Source organism: Ochlerotatus camptorhynchus, unplaced genomic scaffold, assembly GCF_037179485.1.
Source record: "Ochlerotatus camptorhynchus isolate MF236.1 unplaced genomic scaffold, CSIRO-AGI_Acam_v1.1 ptg000325l, whole genome shotgun sequence".
Lineage (NCBI taxonomy): Eukaryota > Metazoa > Arthropoda > Insecta > Diptera > Culicidae > Ochlerotatus > Ochlerotatus camptorhynchus.
In genome coordinates this window covers 819,851-840,565 of record NW_027040813.1, presented here as the reverse complement: position 1 = coordinate 840,565, position 20,715 = coordinate 819,851, and the positions used below count along the sequence as shown (strand labels likewise).

At 48.1% G+C, this 20,715-nt stretch overlaps 1 protein-coding gene across 1 annotated transcript; it reads right to left on the bottom strand.

Annotated features, from left to right (window-relative positions):
• Positions 1-496: 496 nt before the first annotated feature.
• Positions 497-2,484, bottom strand: sta (stubarista 40S ribosomal protein SA). The gene is made up of 3 exons (XM_065229993.1): positions 2,414-2,484; positions 1,742-1,991; positions 497-1,255 (listed from the first exon to the last, which is right to left on the bottom strand). The coding sequence occupies exons 2-3, from the start codon at positions 1,958-1,960 to the stop codon at positions 590-592; spliced, it is 885 nt and encodes a 294-aa protein (XP_065086065.1). The 5' UTR covers positions 1,961-1,991; positions 2,414-2,484; the 3' UTR covers positions 497-589.
• Between the last annotated feature and the right edge of the window lie 18,231 nt (positions 2,485-20,715).

Here is a 20,715-nt window from a genome sequence, read left to right as displayed (position 1 = left end):
CACAATTCTCGATAAACATTTCAAATGGTCCTATCTGCTTTGATCGATTCTCTTCATCGACTTTCTCTTTCGTTAATAACTCAGCTGCAAAACCTTTCCCTGTTGTATTTGACGTTTTGGACGCTAGATAAGAACCTCCTTTATCAAACTATGTGGTAGAATTAGCGCGAAATCTGTTTGCATAGCAGTGGTTATGAAAAGAGAAAGTCGATGAAGAGAATCGATCAAAGCAGATAGGACCATTTGAAATGTTCATCGAGAATTAATCAATCTTTGATGTGAATTTCGCTAATAAACACGAGGAGAATTTCTTATAGCAAACTTGCCATAACAAAATAGGCATGGTTCATTTTAGTAAACAAACTAACACTTCTTCCGACTGTGGCACTTCTTACTCGCCTAGCTTCTAAATTGCGGCACATAAGTAAATAAAATAAACCTTAAGGGACGCTCGCAAAGAATTTTCGGATGAAACATATAAATACTAAAATATCAATTACTTTTTCCATCCTTTTTGTGTATTTCCACCTGAACCACCTACATAGATTCCACGTAGTGTCCTCTTCACACCAACAGAAGCTAGCGGCGCTTAGAAGCCACCGCCACCTCCCCACGATCCAGCGGTCTGGGGTTCATCCTCGTTCCAATCATCGGCCTGCATCAGCTGCGGTACGGCAGCCGGTGCGGGAACAACGGCGGCAACGACAGCAGCAGCACCACCAGCAGCGGCGACGGCTGGCAGAGCCGCATCCTCACCGGCCCAGTTGGTCTCATCAACGACGATCGGTTCGTCAGGGTACAGGTCCTTGGCCGGCGGGGCAGCCTCAATGGCAGCCTGTTCCTTCTCGGCCTCCTCCGGGTCGCGGTAGAAGAACAGATCGGGCTTGATTTCCCACTTGTCTTGGGTGATCTTACCACGCAGGCGCAGAACCTCACGAGCCAACAGCCACCACATCAAACCGATGGAGTGGGGCGACTTGTTGTTGCATGGGATGGCAATGTCGACGAACTTCAGCGGTGAATCGGTGTTGCAGAAAGCAATGACCGGAATGTTGACGTACGACGCCTCAGTGACGGGCTGGTGATCGGTCAACGGATCGGTGACGATCAGCAGACGCGGTTCACGGAAAGCCGGCTGGATCTGATTGGTGAAGGCACCGGGCGTGAAGCGACCAGCAGTCGGGGTAGCCTCAGTGTAGTGGGCGAACTTCAGCACGGCACGCTGTCCGAACGGACGGGACGAGATGGCGAAGACCTTGGGGACAGAGCAGAAAAAAGGTGTGATTAGTGGCAGTCTCCGATTGAAGTGACGCTATCTATTTTATGGCAACTGAGCCTAGGAGGAATCATCAACCAAACGAGACCAATGTATTTCATATCATGTGCACCGAAGAGGCCATGGGAATCGAAGCCAACTCCGGCAGTGGATTGAAATCTATTTTATTCTATCTGGTTTTCTTCGCTGCAGGGTCTCTGCAAATGGAACCCAACGACGATGATGAACCAGAATACCTTTCCGGGGAAATTTTTTCAGTAGGTTCTCGGGTCGATCAATACCGTCCTTGACACGCCAAGTGCGATTTGGGTCAGGATTCGTCGAATCAGTAACTTAAGTGTTCTACGTCATGGGTTATCCGACCCGAAAGATGGAAAAGTTAAATCATCATCTTGACGGAATCCTGATCGCTCTCTTGGCACAGTTATTCCAAATGAAGGTTTAGGGGGAAAACCGAACACTTACCTCTCCGGGGTACTCGATGCTGGCGATGCAACGGGCAGCGAGTAGCAGCTTTTCCCAGGTGCGGCCCAGGTTGATGATGTGCACTCCGTCCGGGCGGCGCTTGTACACGTAGGATTCCATCTGGAAGTTCACCGAGGTGCTTCCGACGTGGGTCGTCGCCGCTAACATCTTGGTGACGTCGTCATCCTTCAGAGCTAGAATGTCTAGATTTCCCGACATCGTTACGTTAACTTGGGAGTAACGATTTAACCTGGAAACGAGAGAGTAAAAGGAAGCATGTAAACAATGGACGACTGCCCGGAAGTAGTGATGCTTTGAGGTTATGTTGGAAATTCGCGGAGTTCTACGAAAAAGTTAGTAATTTTGCTATCAACTCTTCAATTAACCGCGAAATAAGTGAACAAGAAGTAACGCCCTTTAAAACAAAATAAATCTTTTAATGAAACACTAGAAAAATTACAAATGGAACCTTTCCAGAAAAACACGTGTAAATTGGGACGCCGGAAATATTTGCTACCAATTTCCAAGAAATTAAGGCAATATTCAACAAAACTCGAACAACCACCGATTAATGCTACCACTAATAATTACCATTTCCGCAACTATTGGTAAACAATTTCCAACAATTTCTCACTGAAATACACATTTTTGAGGAGGAGCAAATTCACTTACGTAGTAAATGCCACTGGGAGCGAAATAGAAATGGACGATTGTAGGGTTGGAAGCTTTCGTCGTTGACTTGTGACATTTTGACAGGAAAGGAAGAAGAAGTGTCGATTGTGGAGAGTTTCCTCTGCGAACAAAAGTCTCCACATAAAGAGGGATAGGAAGGTACAATTTCGAAAAAGCGTTGAAGCCGCGAGGTTGAAGTTGAAGCCGTGTTGAAGCTTGAGATGCACGGAAAAATATTCATTCAAACAAATCTACACATTTTCACGGTCGAAAATCGCTGGTTGCCTTAATAAGATTTATATGCGAATTTTGCTTAAAGATGTGTTCGGGTTTATCATCCAAACCATTTGTGGAATATTTCTAGCGTTTAGGTTGTTGTTCATTTATGGTATTTGGTCAAGTATTTGGTCCTAATAAATTGTTTATATGCTTAACGACGTGTTTGTGGTATCATCCAAACCATGTGTGGAAAAGTTTGACTATTTGGGTTATTGTTCGTTTATGGTATTTGTTTATTGGGGTGGGCTTTTAAAAGTTGGGCTGCTTTTTAGTTGGGCCTCTGCTGGTTGGGTCATGAGTCAAGCATGGGAAAATTCATTCACTCGCACGAGCACCACAGAATCAAAATAGCCATCCTCACCTACAAACAGATTGCCGAACGAGTGTAAATTCTTCCAACCAAATGACTCTGCAGCTCGACTCAAAACTGACAGCAGTAGAAGGAAAGAAGGATAAACTGAAAGACAGCCGAACACTTGTCTCTAGAGAGGGAGAACAAGATAGAATGCGTAAAATCCGAATGCTAATGATTTAAATAGCCAAGTCAGATAGTTTTTGGCTCACTGATTTAAATCAGTTGAATTGGCCACAGCAGTTTTATGTTATTTACGTAACGCTTATGTTTATGTTTTACAGTAAAACCGTTTTCTCGATATTAATAGAGATTTAAATGTGTCAATGTATGTTTAAAGCTAAAAATAATAAGTGATTCTTTTTGCAAAATTCTTGTTCGAAACACACACTGATAAAATTTCAAAGATTGTTTTTGTTGGAGTAAATCGGTAACGCAGTGTGCTGATCACCTCCTTGGAGACCGAACGTCACCCCTAGCAACCTAAGTTTTCTTAAATAAACAACGGTGAAAAACTTTTCATTCCTGTTCAAGACTCCACTCAAGCTAGTCGTTAAATAAAATCCATTCTACTTTTAAACTTTGCTGTTCCGGTTCTTTCTAACTATCAAGAGGTTATGGGCGACTCACGCAAGGATTTGGTCCACGGGATCCCGCAGTTCTCGGGCACCGGTTTCGACAATTGACAATTTCGAGTGGAGAAGTATCTGAAGTCCGTGAAGCTGTTGGATATCATCAAGAAGGATCCTCCGATGGAAGCGGCCGAGCTCACGAAGTTCCAGAAAGATGACGGTAAGGCGGCGTTCCTGCTGACGTCATTTGTTCATGACGATTTGCTGCATTTGGTGCGGGACAAGGAGACGTCCAAGGAGATGTGGATGAGCCTTGAATCCGCCTACGCCAAGAAGTCCGTCTCGTCGCAGACATTCGTCAGGAAGCAACTTGCGAAGCTACGAATGATGGAAGGTTCGTCTGTGAAAGATCACCTAAAAACCTTCGAAGAGCTGATCCGACAACTGAAGCTGGCCGGAGCGAAGCTTGAAGAGAACGATATTGTGTCCCAGCTGTTTGCTACCCTTCCCGAGTCGTTCGATCCGTTGGTTACGGCACTGGAAAATCTAGGTGAGGAAAACCTAAAACTGGATGTTGTTCGCAAGCGCCTTCTTGCCGAGGAGCTCAAGAAAACCGACCGGGCAGCGGATTCCTGCCAAGAGAAACCTGCAGCATTCCAAGGATCGAAGCAGAAGCCTGGTAAGTTCACCGGAAAGTGTAACCGTTGCCAGAAGAAGGGGCACAAGGCCAAGGACTGTCGTGTGAAATTGAAGACAGATGGGCGCGCTGAAGCTAACGCTGCTGCTGGACGTAAGGCGGTGGCTTTTATGACCGGGAGATGCTCCCAAACAAAGGACGAGGGAGCAGTTTCCTTTAAGCTGGATTCCGGAGCCTCGGACCACCTTGTGAATGTGAAGCACTGTTTCGCCGACCTCACGAAGCTGAAGCACCCTGTCGTCATAAACGTGGCGAAGGATGATCAATCCCTGATTTCCCGGCACAGTGGCACGATCAACGGCGTCAACAAGGAAGGTAACTATATCAGCTTGAAGAACGTCCTCTTCGTACCAGATCTTCGAGCGAACTTGCTATCTGTGAAGAAGATGGCAAAAGCGGATCTTGATGTCACATTCACGAAAAAGGAAGCGATCATGAAGCAGGGTCGTGACCTGATTGCGAGATGTCCCATGCGGGGCGATTTTTACGAGCTCGATGTCCGTGTCGATACGGTGGCGGCCAACATGTGTGGAGCTGTGACTGGTAACCTGTGGCATCGTCGACTGGCTCATTTGGGGAGCAAGAGTTTGCAGACACTCGCGAAGCATGGCATGGTAACAGGTATTCCCGAGAAACCAGATAAATTGGATTTTTGTGATGTTTGTGTTCTCGGAAAGCAGTGCCGAGAACCATTCACGGGTACTAGAGTCCGTGCTACAAGACCTCTAGAACGAGTGCACTCCGATGTGTGCGGTCCAATTACACCAGCGGCTTGGGATGATTCTCGGTACTTCGTCACCTTTATTGATGATTACACGCACTTTGCAGTAGTATATCCCATCAAGAAGAAGTCCGAGGTGTTCCAGAAGTTTCGAGAGTACGAGGCCATGGCGAGTGCCGCTCTGGGACATTCGATTTCGAAGCTGACTGTCGACCAAGGGCGCGAGTATTGCTCCAATGACCAGCGTGATTGGTACGTTTCCAAGGGGATCCAAGTCGAGCCAACCGCAGCGTACACACCACAGCAGAATGGAGTGTCCGAACGGTTCAATCGGACAATCGTCGAAAAGGTGCGTGCGATGCTGATTGAAGCCCAAACTCCGAAGAATCTGTGGAATGAAGCGGTTCTAGCGGCGGTATACCTGACGAACAGAAGTCCAACCACCGCGGTATCTGATTGGAAGACTCCTGCGGAAATGTGGACTGGTCACAAGCCGGACGTTAGTAAACTACGTGTGTTCGGCTGTAAAGCATTTGCTTGGGTGTCCACGGCACAGAGGAAGAAACTGGATCCGAAAAGCAAGCCTGCTGTGATGATCGGCTATGCGCCGAACGCCTACCGCCTGTGGAACAAAGAGAAGAAGCAGTTATTCCTAGCCAGAGATGTCAAGTTCGATGAAAACAGTTTTCCGTTTGCCACCCAGATCCGTGACGAAACTCCTTTGGTTGTACGAGTTCGAGGATCAAGATGAGGAAGACGTGCAAATCCCTGAACAGTCCGTTCAACCCGATGAGCCGCTGGTGGCTCAACATGACGACATCCTGACTGATGATGAAGAAGGCGAGGTTGAAGACGACGGTGTTGAAGAAACCGGAGCGCTCCCTTCGCAACTAGACCGTGGTTCAAACCTCGAAATGGAAACCCCGAGGCGCAGCGAACGGGAGCGCAGACTCCCCGGTAAGTTGAAAGAATTTCTGGTTGGAAAAATTTTCACTGCCGCGCAATCCCATTCTGCAGATGTTCCCCATAACGTTTCCGATGTACTATTTGACGGTTCCGTTGGACGAGATGAGGCCGAGCGTTCGATCTTCGATATCCCGGAGGTGTACAAGGAGATCGCTGGACGAGCCGACGAAGCTCTTTGGCAGCAAGCGGTCCGTGAGGAACTGCAGTCGCTAGCGGACAACTTGGCGATTGGTGAGATGCCCTGCTGGTGTGGTTCCGCTCAAATCGAAATGGGTCTTCCGAATCAAGCCGGACGAGCATGGCGAACCGATCCGTTACAAGGCGCGCTTGGTGGCGAAGGGATTCCAACAGAAGCCCGGAGTCGACTACAACGAAACATATTCCCCCGTAGCAAAGTTAGCCACGATACGAACCGTTCTTGCTGTAGCAACCCACCGAAGGATGCACGTTCACCAACTCGATGTGAAGACCGCATTCCTCTACGGTGAGCTTGAAGAAGACGTCTACATGGCCATACCCGAAGGAGTTGCAGCACCGCCGAACCTCGTTTGCAAGCTGGATCGATCGCTGTACGGACTTAAGCAAAGCCCCCGCTGTTGGAACAACAAGCTAAACGACCTTCTACTGGATTTCGGCTTTACCCGTTCCCGGCATGATTACTGTCTATATACCAGGATCGACGATCGAAGGGGGGTATACATAATCATCTACGTGGACGATTTGCTCATTGCTGGCGATCGACTGGACCTGGTGAAGGAGATCAAGCGTGCTCTTTCCAAGAAGCTCCAGATGACGGATTGCGGCGTGGTTAATCATTTCCTTGGAATGAAGATCCGATACGACCGCGCCACCGGATGCATGTACCTGGCGCAAGAAGCTGCTGTGGACCGTGTGCTGACGAAGTTCGGCATGCAAGACTGTAACCATGTCAAAACCCCAATGGAGAAAGGCTGTTTCCTGCCACCACAAGCTGCGAATCCTGTGTCGCATCCATACCGTCAATTGCTGGGCAGCCTGATGTATACGATGCTGTGTGTTCGACCGGACATATGCTACGCTGTTGGATACCTAGGGCGCTTCCAAGTTCAACCTGATGAGGCCCACTGGCAAGCCCTGAAGAGAGTGGTCCGTTACGTGAAGGGAACGAAGAACTTGAAGCTCCAGTACAAGCAAAACGACGACGCCGAGGCACTTGTCGGGTACGCAGACGCTGACTGGGCATCGGATGCTGAGGATAGGAAATCCGTTAGTGGCTTCGTCTTTAAGGTCTTTGGGAACACCGTGTCTTGGGCAAGCCGCAAGCAACAAACCGTTGCACTGTCGTCGTGTGAAGCCGAGTATGCAGCTTTAAGTGCCGCGGCCTCCGAAGGGCTGTGGCTGCACGGAATCCTTGAAGACCTGAAGCAAGTTCGACCGGACACGGCATTCAAGGTGTACGAAGACAACCGTGGGTGCATTGCAATGGCCACAAACACCGAAAGCAAGCGTGTCAAGCACATCGATGTAAAGCACCATTTTTTGCGCGACCATGTGGCACAAGGAAGACTTCAAATCGAAGCAATTGATACAGCAAACCAAATAGCGGACACGTTCACCAAGCCCCTGGAACCTGCACGAAACGAAAATCAATTATTTTATTCATGTGTTTCACTTATACATTTTTGCCAAACATCAGCCTTATACATTCCGTAAGACAAACCATATAGGTCCTATAAGAATGCATAAAAGGTATGTGTGACCGCTTATACATTTCATTTGACACATGATCTTCATAAACTTTTTGCAAGGCGTCTGCTTATTAGTTGACTTATACATTTTATGAATAATCAGCAATAGAAATTTGCCAAAAGGTATAAGGAGATTTCTATCCGTGTGGACGTTTCCGCGAACTGAGGACCCTCCTAGGACTGACCGATTCAGGGGGGGGTGTTGGAGTAAATCGGTAACGCAGTGTGCTGATCACCTCCTTGGAGACCGAACGTCACCCCTAGCAACCTAAGTTTTCTTAAATAAACAACAGTGAAAAACTTTTCATTCCTGTTCAAGACTCCACTCAAGCTAGTCGTTAAATAAAATCCATTCTACTTTTAAACTTTGCTCTTCCGGTTCTTTCTAACTATCAAGAGTTTTTATGTGTCCCACACATGAATTTTTGCAATGTGATCAACAAATGATAGTTATGTGTCAGACACATACTTAATATGTGTTCACATAAAAGCCATATGTAACCACACATACTATTCACATGACTCATAAACGTCATGTGTGCTTCTGGGTGGATTCTGTTTATGTGTGGTCACATGAAAATCATGTGGAATTTTACATGGAAATTCGTCAATAAAAATGTGTGGAATTTCATTAGTGCACTTGCTCCGACTGGGTTGTAATACATTATGCGCGTTGCCAATGAATAACATGTACTGATTTTTTTGCATCTTATTTTTCTCCGTGTATGCGAAACATCGAAAACTATTCTCGCCTTCCTACCCCTATCGCACGCACACACACACACTCCAGCAAAAGCAGGATAATCGAACGCACACCAGCAAGCGTGCAGATGCCAAAAACGGCGAGTGCTGGCAAAAAGGATGCGAAGCCCATCAGCCGTTGTAGAATCGAGCAGTGATCACGAAGAAGAAAATTGCGAGCGTTCGAAGCAAAGTGTTTTTGCATCTTATTTTTAAGCTTCCTTATCACGTTGTTTTGAAAAGTCGGTAGAAATAAGTGCGTTACACTCGGTGCGGTGAAGTGATCAAGTGGAGAAGCGTTCTTCCGAAAGAAGCAATCGGAAAGGGCTTATCAAAGGAAAAGTAGTTCACGGTGAAGAAAATTCCGGCTCTTCAATTTTCCCCCTACCTTGCTGGTAACCTTTTTTCCTCTTCGCGCTTGTGTTCGCCAATCGGCAGAAGCGAAGCAGTGGGGTGCGTGAGTGTATTGGTGAATGCGTTGTCAAAGTTGGGTTTTGATTTTGTCTGTTTACATCTTTTCGTTGTTGATGTGTGAGTGTGCGCCGTTTTAGAGGGGCCCTCTACTGTTAAATGTCAAAAGTTCTGTCTGTCAGTAGTTTGAGAAAGAAGTGCGAAGCTTGAAAACGACGGTGACGACAACGGGTCCATCCAGCACCAGTAAAAGCAAGCAAGCGAGGAGCCTTCAGTAGTAGTGGACGGCAACAGCAGCAGCAGCACCAGGGAGAGGAGATCGATGTTGATACGTTTTAGTGGCTCGGCATCGAAAACTTGGGAACGTGTAACTAGCATTTTCAGCGACTATCTTTGGAAGTTTGTCCATCGACCATCAGCAATCGAGGTAAGTGCATCGATCGAAATACAGGTTTGATTCCTTCTGGGGCTTTCCGCGGACCGCAGACCAAGACATGGCATTTTGCGGAAGATGTTTCAATATGGCGCCCCACCACCGCGCAGTGGAGCTCTTTTGGCTGACAGCGCTCTGTTTTGCCTGTGCGTGCCTGCGTGCGTACGTTCATGCAAAATTTTCCGCAGTGGATTTTCTTTTGGGGCAGGGAAATTTTCATGGGTGAGTTTTGCCTTCGCCCAAACGATGGGTTTGCTATTTTTAGCAGATTTATGAGCTTTATGACGGCAGCTGGAAGCGCAAGACGTTCACTGTTTGGGCAAGTTTAAGGTGGCATAGAAACAATAACAAAGGGTAGGAAAGTTGCATATTTGAGGGCTCGAGAGGGCTGCAAGTTTGTTACAATCTTGAGCAATTCGAACCTGAGTGGCATTCGACTGGTAAGATCGTCGAAATTGTTGGGTTAAAGGAGTGTAGCTGCCACAGCAGCACATTATCAGAGACCTTGAAGCAATGTTTTTTGGGCTATCGAAGCCACATGCAAACAGCTATGTCGTGCCATATGATGTGCTAGTTAAGTCGATCGTGATTGAAAATTTCGCTAAGCAGTGTATCGACGGAAAAAACTAATGCACCATTTCGTTGTAGGAAGGTGACGGCAGCCTCCTCTGAATGTTCTGGATAGTTGGAAAGTAGCAGAATTTGGAATTTTCATCATCCCTATATTCTGAATCGATTTCTTTCGGACGATAATCACTTTTGCGAGCGAGAAATCTATTATCAATGGTATGTATTGAAGCAGTTCATGTATTGGTGCTTCCTTGAAGAAGCTTGGTTTGCCTAAGAGGGGTTGTCCGAACCTCTGGAGAAAAGGGATCTTCGGAATTCGTGGGGTTTATGCATTAGCAGCAGTGCTGAGTTTTGACAGTTTTCTCGTGTTATTGACAGAATTATGTTTGACTGGAAGAATTGATTCGCACCTTGGTTCCCAGATTGGTTTTCCGGCTCCCCGCATTTGAAAGGTTTGCCTCAAATAAGGGAGACGCCTAAGTGGCAATTAAGGGTTGATCAGGGCTGGTAATAGCAAAAAAAAACTTCACCTGAAAGGGGAGAGGCTTCTGTGCCGCGGACAAAGTCAAATCGAGGCTGGCCAATGAAACATCTCGCCTCAAAGCCGAACGCAATGCCAGTGGAAGCGGAATGGTTAGGACCGAAGACTTGACTGGAAAGCGTTCGATTATCGAGCCACGTTTCGCACAGGACAATTACATCATAGCAACAATCCGATACAGCTTCATCATCAGTATTCATTCCACCGACGTTTTGGAAGAAGATCACGACGTCCTGCTTGCGGCAAGGAATCGAACCCTGGAAAGCACAGATACATCAGGCAATAACTGACCATCATCAAGTCTGATTTGATACTCGCCATAGTGAGTTGGTTGGAAGACCCCCTCTCCACATCCGACAGCAGGTTCGGAATTGGGGGGCTGCATGGGGCTTTCTACGGTGCGTTCCGGGTTCCCGAAATTGAGAGTTACAGAGGCATCATCACAATGACTAACATAGTCATAGTCATAGTCAATATATTGATGGTACTTGCCTGTAGTGGTAAGGTGGAAGACTCCTGATTCATATCCAGCCTCAGGTTCAGGACGACTATGCTGAACGCTGGCAGGAATCGGCACGACTGGGCTGGAGGAACCAGGAGCTTCCAAAGAGCGGTCTATTGTGCGTCCCGTAGATGAATTAGGATTGTTCGAACAGCAAAGCGGATGTTGTGAATGAGCAGTATCAGAAGTGCTTCTCAACTGGAAACAGCCCACCACCGAACTCGACCGCAGGTCCAGAACGATGCTGGTGGCAGGAAATAGAACGACTTTGATGGCGGGAAACAGCTAGCGCGACTAGATCGAGTGGTTCGAGGTCGCCCATAATGCGACAGGCAGTGCATTCTGGCTTACAGCATTCCAATTCACAACGCGGCATCCAATTCTGGATCAGCAAACTGGGTCTAGTCCGGAGATGGGAGTTGAGAACTCGGTTTTTTTAACCGTCTTCAAATTCACGGAACAAAATTCCTTTCGGATCCTTTTTCAACTAGCGGCACAATTATCGGCACTGTACACAACCTTTGACCAGCTTTTCGATTGATTCCGATTTCACGCTAGGATGTATACGAGAAAGGTACAGCCAAAACAGCTCGGTGGGTTCAGGGACAGTAAGGACCTCGGTAAAGACAATTGTCATCCGTTACTGCTTCAGTAACACCTACAAGTGGTTTGCTGGTGAGCGCCGTTTAAATGGCGGTTGACGCATAAGATCGCCGGAACTCAAGTGTGTTGGAGTGGTCAATGCGATTCGTTTCGACAGCTGAGCGATCTGCTGTCCTTGCTTAGTCATTTCCTTCCTAAGCTCAGTGTGTGCGATTTCCTGTTGCTCCTGTTGATAGAATTGATCGCACTACCAAACGACGAAACAGCCGTTTTGAACCGGGCACATTTCATCAGCTTCACGCATTCGCTAGTGTGGACAACATTCAGAAAAGCCTTGTTCAACTTTGTGCCGCCGCATTTCAGGTGAATCATCCAGTCGCAAAAAGCCACGCAGGAGACGGATTCTTCTTCGCCTTTAACTGGTTTAGCGCATTGGTCACAGGTGGAAGTCATGCTGACTCAGTTTCCAAATCTAATTTAGAATCAGTGGTGGAGATGCTCTAATACGCAAGGAGGAGTTGGATTCTGCAGAGCGTCTGATATCGACAATAACACAACAGTAAACACTACAAGATGTCCGATTAGATAACTTGTTCACTGTTTTCACAACACGGAATATGCTCCAAATAGACGACCCCTCTTAATAAAGGTGGTACGGGTCAAACCACCTCGGCGGCCTTCGATTCCTAGAAGAACGCTGAGGAACCGTTACCACTGGATCTGCCTCAACTGCTGATTCAAATTCGGTTGAAACTGATGTTTACGTTGACGTTGATGGGGACTGGACAGACGACAACGGACTCATCACAGGATCTCGCGGTCGTGGTCATGCCGCGGAGTAGATGATGCTTGCAATGTTCTGGCTGATGAAGAAGCTTGCTCAGACGATGGTGTGTTACTGGAGCTGGAAGTGGAGCTTGCGTATTCGGACCTGGTTCTGGGTAATTCTGGGGTAATTTCTGTTCACAACTGGGTGACTGGATGAGTTGACTGGCTTGGTGCTGAATTTGTCACGGTTCGGCTTCGTAACTGATTAATGTGTGAGCGCAGCATTCGACGGTCTTCGATCCGCACATTGTACATGGCGTCTACTAGGCGTTGTAACACGATGCCTGGTGCCCATTTCCAACTGTTTCGTGTGTAGACCTTGGCGTACACTGGATCGTTCTTGCTGTAGGTCCTTGGCGGTTTGTCTTGTTTTACTGTTTTTTCTGGCTTACGAACTGTTGGTGGGCGAAGCAACTCGAGGCATGTCCACAAAACGTTCCGCCAGCACCATTCGACTGTGGATGGAACGGGGTTCGTTGTAATGTGTTCTATCCCATTCACCATGCAGAAGTTGGCGAATTCAGCGCTGGTGAACTGTGTTCCATTGTCTGATATCAAGATTGCGGGCATCCCAAGACGAGCGATGATGACAGCGTGGGAAGTGATACGCCGAGTTTGTACCACTTCAGGCCACTTGGAGAAGCTGTCGACGGCGATGAGATAGTATTCGACCTTCGACTGGACCGGCGAAATCGATATGAACACGTTGCCACGGACCAGATGCTTTGGGCCATGGGACAGGATCCGAGTGAGGAGGAAATCGTGCGACTGACGCACAATGTTGACAAGCCTTGACGTAGGCCGTTACTGCTTCGTCAAGCGAGGGTATGGCGAAGGAATCACGGCTGATCACTAGACTGAGCGATTCCTGCCAGGCTTGGAATCGCTTGAGTTCCGGCTCGATGAGTTGCGTTTGTGGCCAACCATCTTTGACATGCCGGAACACCTTGCGAAGGAGTGGATCGTACCCTGAGTGACGACTCTGAAACTGAGAGGAACAGCGTTAACTGAACATGAGGCTACCGACCTGATATCTTCCTCGAGTCGGATACTGGCGATGACGTAATCTTCCTCGAGCTTCGCGTGCTGGTTGATGAGACGTGACAGGACATCGGCATTACCGAAGTTTTTGGTCGATACGTACTCAATCTGGAAGTCATACAGTAGTAGAGTCAAGGCAAATCGTTGCAGCCTGTAAGCAGTATAAACGGGAATGCCTTTCTTGGATCCGAAGATTCGAAGCAGTGGAGCGTGGTCCGTTTGTAGTCGGAAACGCCGACCAAACAGCATTTTATTGAACTTGGTGACGGTAAATATTATGGCCGGATCTTCGCGATCCGGTTGACTGTAATTATGTTCCGCCTTGGTGAGTGCTCCTGAAGCGTGTTGGACCACTTTCACAGATCCATCTGGAAATCGATGACTAATCGTTACTTCAAGACCAATGGATGAAGCATCAGCGCCGACACGATGATCTCAAGATTTGGGTTGTAGTGAGTTAGTAGCAGATCCGAAAAGAGAATTCGCTTGAAACTGTCGAATGCTTGCTCCTTGTTCCACTGCTTCTGACTTGAGCAGGCTGTCAAGCGGATAGCGCAACATCCGCATATTCGGCACAAACTTTCCATAGTAATTCATTGCGCCGAAGAAGGACCGCACTCCAGAGACGTCAGTGGGAGGCGAAAGCTTGGTGATTGCTTCGATTTTCGTTGAATCTGGGCGCAACCATTGATAATCGATGACATGGCCCAGATACCGAATTCTGACGTTTGCGGAACGAACATTTTTCAGCTCGGATCGTGAATCCGAAATCCTCGATGCGCTGTAGAACCGCTTTCAAGTTGCGGTCATGCTCTTGCTCGTTTTCGTCACCGACTACGACGTCGTCCATATAGCCGGATGTTCCCTTGAGACCGAAATGCTCCGGGAGCAATCTTCACACCCGGTGGAAGGCGTTGGTAGTGGTACAGTCCACGATGGGTATTTACCGTTAACATACCACGACTTGCTTCATCAACTTCCAGCCTAGCCGGAAACATCGCACCAACCAGCTTCAGCTTACCGCCGCAAGGTTCTGTCTTCTCTGCTAAAGCTGCTGCCATCGTTATCGCTGCTAAAACGACCTCGGACCGACCGATCCTGGTCCTCATGGATTCGCACAGCGTCAAACAAGCCATGACATCCGAGGCCCCGACTCATCCCTGGGTACAGGCGACGATGAAGTCCGCGCCACCAAACACGGTATTCTGCTGGGTTCCGCGGAATACCAGGCAACTCTGAAGCTGACTGCCCCTCGCTATACCAACGAAGTACCGTTACACGATGTCAAGCGCTGGATCGCGAGTATGGGAAGCTTGGGACGGGGAGTGGACCCAAAACCGCTCCCTCTTCATCAGACGGATAAAAGGGACGAAGAGGAAGTGGACAGAACCGTTGAACCAGCGGGATCAGAAGATAGTTTCGCGTTTGAGGATTCAGGATTCGGTATCATTGATAGATTCTCTTTATTTTGAAAATACATTCTAACTCAGCAAATATCATTAGAAGACTTCCGGATTATTTTGATGTGATGAGGGAACATATAAAGAACCAGATTTACATTTCCTATTATTTGTAAATCTTCGATATAATCTCTGACTATTCGGAAGAATTCCTGATCAACCTGATATGGTGGGATAATATTCAAAGGATTTAATTTCAATTTCTTATCATTTGAAGGTCTTCGATATGATTCCTGATCATCCTTATATTTTGAAATACATTGTAACTGACCCAAGATCATCAGAAGAATTCCTAATCAATTTGATAAGATAGGGAAATATATGGAGAATTCGATTTCAATTTCCTGTTAGTCAAAAGTCTTCGATATAATTCCTGATCATTTGAAGGTCTTCGACATGGTTTCTGGCCAACCTGTTTTTTTGAAAACACATTCTAACTGACCGAAGATCTTCAGAAGAATTTCTGATCAATGATATGATAACACCACCAGTTCTGACCGAACAGAATTTCCCCCCACGTTAGCAGCCCCTACCTCGGCTTCGATTCCCCCATCGGACAGCGGGTCGTTGACTCCCTATACAAGTCAACAACCCCCTGCTAGCGGTGGAGTGGATCGCAAAACTGCTAGTGGTAAGTCCGATGGAAACGAAACAGATTCGTCTGTAGGGTCATCCAGCTCCAGAAGAAACCTCCGCACTCGACCACTAGCAAGACGACTGCGACAATAAGCGAGATCGGAGTAACCAACCGTCCTAATGGCTGAGTTCTCCAGTTACAACCTCGCCACCATCAACATCAACAATATTACGAACGCAACGAAGATTGACGCTCTTCGAACCTTTGTACGAACGCTGGAGCTGGATATCGTTTTCCTCCAGGAGGTGGAGAATGAGCAACTCTCTATCCCTGGCTTCACCGTTATCTGCAATATGGACCAAGCAAGGCGGGGAACGGCAATCGCGCTGAAAGATCACATACAATTCTCGCATGTGGAGAAGAGCCTGGATAGTCGTCTCATCGCTTTGAGGGTGCAAAACACGACGCTCTGCAATGTATATGCGCCATCGGAGACAGTTGTTCGTGCGGAAAGAGAAAGATTTTTCAACGGCACGATCGCGTTCTACCTTCGGTACAACACTCAAAACGTCATCCTCGCTGGAGATTTTAACTGCGTGCTACGTCCGAGCGACTCAACGAGTTCCAACACAAACCCGGCTGTCCAAGCGATCGTACGGCAGCTACAGCTTCAGGATCTGTGGCTGAAAGTGTTCCCCAAAACCTCCGCAACCACGTACATCACACAATGCGGCATCCAGGCTCGACCGCATGTATGTCAGCGCTGGGCTTTGCGAGCATCTGCGGACTGCTGCCACGCACTTATGCTTATTCACGGATCACAAAGCTCTAACAGCGCGCCCTCACCTCTTAACCGCCGAGAACTTGGAGGAATTCCTAGTGCGATGGCAGTTTTGGACCCGCCAACGGAGAAATTTCCCCAGCTGGATGACATGGTGGTTCTCATGCGCGAAGCCAAAAATAAAATCTATTTTCCACTGGAAGTCAAGTGAAGTTTTCTGGACTTGCAACGCTGAACAACAAGGTCTCTAAGAGCAATTACTACTCGCATATGATGGCTATTACCATGCTGGTGACCATCAACCGCGTAAAAGCACAAATGCTCACTTTGCAGCGGCAGTTTACGCAAAACTTCATCCGCATCAACGAGACGAGGTTTATAACCGGCGAGAGCATATCCACTTTCCAGTTGGGTGATAGACGACGTAAAAAAACAACTTTAACAGGACTGCATAACGAACGAGGAGAGCAAATACAAGGCTCTCTGGAGATCGAGCAACAGCAACAGAAGGAAGAGACGAGGCAGGTGGGGGAAGAAATGTTCGAAACTGAGAGAGCCGTACCCGAGAACGACGAAGCCAGCGCAGCTCTAATGGCAGAGATCAGCATTGACGAGTTGAAAAACTCCATCCGAACGTCGCAAAAACGTAAATCAATCGATGGTAGAGTTCTACCTACGAACCTTCGACGTCATCTATCGAGAGCTCTACTTCGTTATTAATGAAGCTCTAACGAATGAGCTTCCATCTGAATTCGCCGATTGTTTTGCTTAAAAAGCGAGGTGGGGATGGGACAGCAAGAGCATACTGTCCGATCAACCTGCTCAACGTCGATTTTAAAATCCTCTTCCACGTGCTGAAGGCCCGTCTGGAACGAGTTCTGAGCGACTCTCAAAGATCGTATTGCGCAGCTAATGGCGAGGAACCAGAAGGGGAAGATGATCTCGTTCGATCGGGTCTCTCATGAGTTCCTGCATCGGACCCTGCTCTCTCTCTCTCTGGGCTTCGACCAAGGCTTCGTCTGCTGGCTCTCTCGAGTCGCTGCTGCCTCTTCATCACGGTTGCTAGTGAATGGGTGCCGTACGGTCCGTACACCAGGGAGACCCGATGTCGATGCTGCTGTTCGTGCTCTATCTTCATCCCCTCCTCACACGGGTGGAGCGTGTGTGCGCTTTGCGTTGCGTATGCTGATGACATCACGGTGATTGCCACCTCAAAACACACGATCGACCGTATTTATCAGCTGTTTGGTAGTTTCGAGATCGTATCCGGGGCAAAGCTAAATCGGCTGAAAACAGTGGCGATCCACTGACGATACCAGGGCTGCAGACAAAGGAGAATGTCAAGTTGCTGGACGTTATTTCCACCAACTCAGTGCGGCTGATGGTAAAACTAAACTGGGACGCTTTAGTATCCAGGATCTCGCAACTCATATGGTTGCATAACATGCGCTCCCTTTCCCTGCAGCAGAAAGTGCTACTGCTGAACATCTTCATCATAGCGAAGGTGTGGGGGACTTTCCTGTTTCGTGGGCTACCCGCACGAACCCCAATGCAGCAGTTGGCGCGCAGCAGAGAGCAGGGTGGATTGAAGCTGCAACTGCCGGCGATCAAATGCAAAGCGCTTCTAGTCAATCGTCACCTGCAGGAGATCGTTTTCCTTCCCTATTGTCAGTCTCTTCTCGCCAAAAATATTCCTGCCCCCGCCGATCGCCGAAAACTCCTCCAGCGATCAAATCCATCGTTTCTACTTGGAACAAACTGAGCTACCCAGAGTGGAACGAAACCATCCAGGCATCAATTGGAAAAAGATCTGGATGAACATATCATCGAGAAGGCTATCGTCGAACCAGCGTACTGATATCTACTTGCTAGTGAACGAAAAGACGGAGCACCGTAGACTGATGAATAACACCCGTCGAAGTCGAACGCCGCGACCCCAATATTGAGCAATTACCGGACACCGGAGTTGCCCAGGACTACGCGCAGCAGCTGGAAGTTACTCCAGCTACTCTTGAAGATAGCTGCAGGGACATCCGTTCCGCCACAGGTAATACTGCTGCAGCGGCACTAGGTACTGCGATCCCACCGAATAAATGACCTGGTTTAACGGCGAATGCAAACTGTTATTAGAGGAGAAGAACGCAGCACGGGCTGCAACACCGCACGAGATTGAATGTGGAGCGATACAGACAAGCGCGGAACAGACAAAACTTCGTTTTCCGACAGCAGGAAGACCGAGATCGCGAGGCGATGGAAAATCTGTACCGCGTAAATGACACACGGGAGCTCTACGAGAAGCTAAATAGTGCGCGCAAAGGCTACGTGCCGCAAGCCGATATGTGCAAGGACTGGGACGGTAACCTTCTCACGAACGAGTGTGAGATGATTGAGAGGTGGAAGCAGTACTATGACGAGCACCTCAACGGTGATGCAGCAGAAAACGAAGGTGGCACGGCAACAGACCTTGGAGCACGCGCAGAAGACGACAGGCTACCGGCCCCTGATCTTCAAGAAGTTGAGGAGGAGATCGGTCGGCTGAAGAACCACAAAGCAAGTGGTGTGGATCAACTACCAAGTGAGCTATTAAAATACGGTGGAGAAGCACTGGCTAGAGCGCTGCACTGGGTAATTGCCAAGATTTGGGAGAAGGTGATATTATCGGAGGAGTGGATGGAAGGTTTCGTATGCCCAATCTACTAGAAGTGCAACAAGTTAGATTGCGGCATCTACCGCGCGATCACACTGCGCTCCCAAATTCTATGCCACCGTAAGAGAGTTCGTGGGGCAATGGCAGGCGGGATTCATGGGTGCCCGCGCTACCACGGACCAAATTTTCGCGATTCGGCAGGTTCTGCAGAAGTGCCGCGAATACAACGTGCCCGAACATCATTTGTTCATCGATAACAAACTCCGCATACGACACAATCGATCGAGATCAGCTATGGCAAATTATGCACGAGTACGGATTTCCGGACAAACTGACGCGATTGGTCAAGGTGACGATGGATCGAGTAATGTGTGTTGTTCGAGTATCGGGGGCACTCTCGAGTCCCTTTGAATCTCGAAGGGGGTTACGGCAAGGTGATGGACTTTCGTGTCTGCTATTCAACATCGCGTTAGAAGATGTGATCAGAAGAGCTGGGATAGACACGAGTGGCACGATCTTCTGGAAGTCCATCCAGCTTCTTGGCTTCGCCGATGACATCGACATCATGGCACGGAATTTTGAGACGATAGCGGAAACGTGCATCAGACTGAAGGCTGAAGCTAGGCGGATTGGACTTGCCATCAACGCATCTAAGACAAAATACATGAGAGGAAGAGGTTCTAAGGAAGACAATGTTAGCCTCCCACCCCGAGTTCAGATTGACGGTGACAAAATCGAGGTGGTCGATGAGTTCGTGTATTTGGGCTCACTGGTGACCGCCCAAAATGATACCAGCAGAGAAATTCAAAGACGCATTATGGCAGGGAATCGTGCCTACTTTAGACTCCGAAGGACGTTCCGGTTGAGTAAAATTCGCCGCCGCACAAAGTTGACTATCTACAAGACGCTGATTAGACCGTTGCGTACCATCTACGGTGGAGTACAGAAGGATGACGGAACGTAAAGGAGGCGAATGAATCATGAATTGCACCAACTGTTGGGAGAACCATCCATCCTCTACATTGCAAAAATTGGGCGACTACGGTGGGCTGGGCACGTTGTAAGAATGCCGCACGACGACTCAGTGAAAATGGTTCTCGAAAGCGACCCAACAGGAACAAGAAGAAGAGGCGCGCAGCGGGTAAGGTGGATCGACCAAGTAGAAGGCGACCTGCGGACCCTTCGCAGACTACAAGGGCAGCGAAGTGTGGCCATGGATCGAGTAGAGTAGAGACGACTTCTTCGGACAGCAGAGGACAACAAGGCCTTAGCCTTATTGGTAAGATATGGTAAGTATCAAACACCCCTCGTGCATATTCTATATGGAAGGCAATGCCACTTTCCAGGAAAAAGCACACGACTTGAAGTTGAATGTACTTTTCCACCCAAATTTTACACCACGGAATTGCACGGAATTCGTTTCCCGATATTCGCTTTCCTTCACCGGATTTTCGGGACGTTTCCTGGAAAACCACCCAAATTACAGACAAACGGCTCCAAATGTCCGAACGATGGCCTTAATGGATCAACCACTCCCGTACAAATGACGTTCTATTCATGATTTCTGTGGAATAAGATAGACATCAATGAAATAATTCCTTTAAAATCTTCTAATTTATCATCCTCCTGCAATAAGCAACATTTGACCCGTTTTCTCTCTCACCCAAACCCATTCCAGATGCCCCGATCGAAGCGACGTCATCATTCGAGGTCCCGGTCACGATCCTCCGGGGCCTTCCGGGAGAAGCGTCCCAAGCGCCACCACGACTCGGACGCCGAGTCCGAAACACGACAGTCCAACGCAAGGTAGGTGGTTTGCACTATTATTATTGAATGGCTAATTGGTTTCGTCA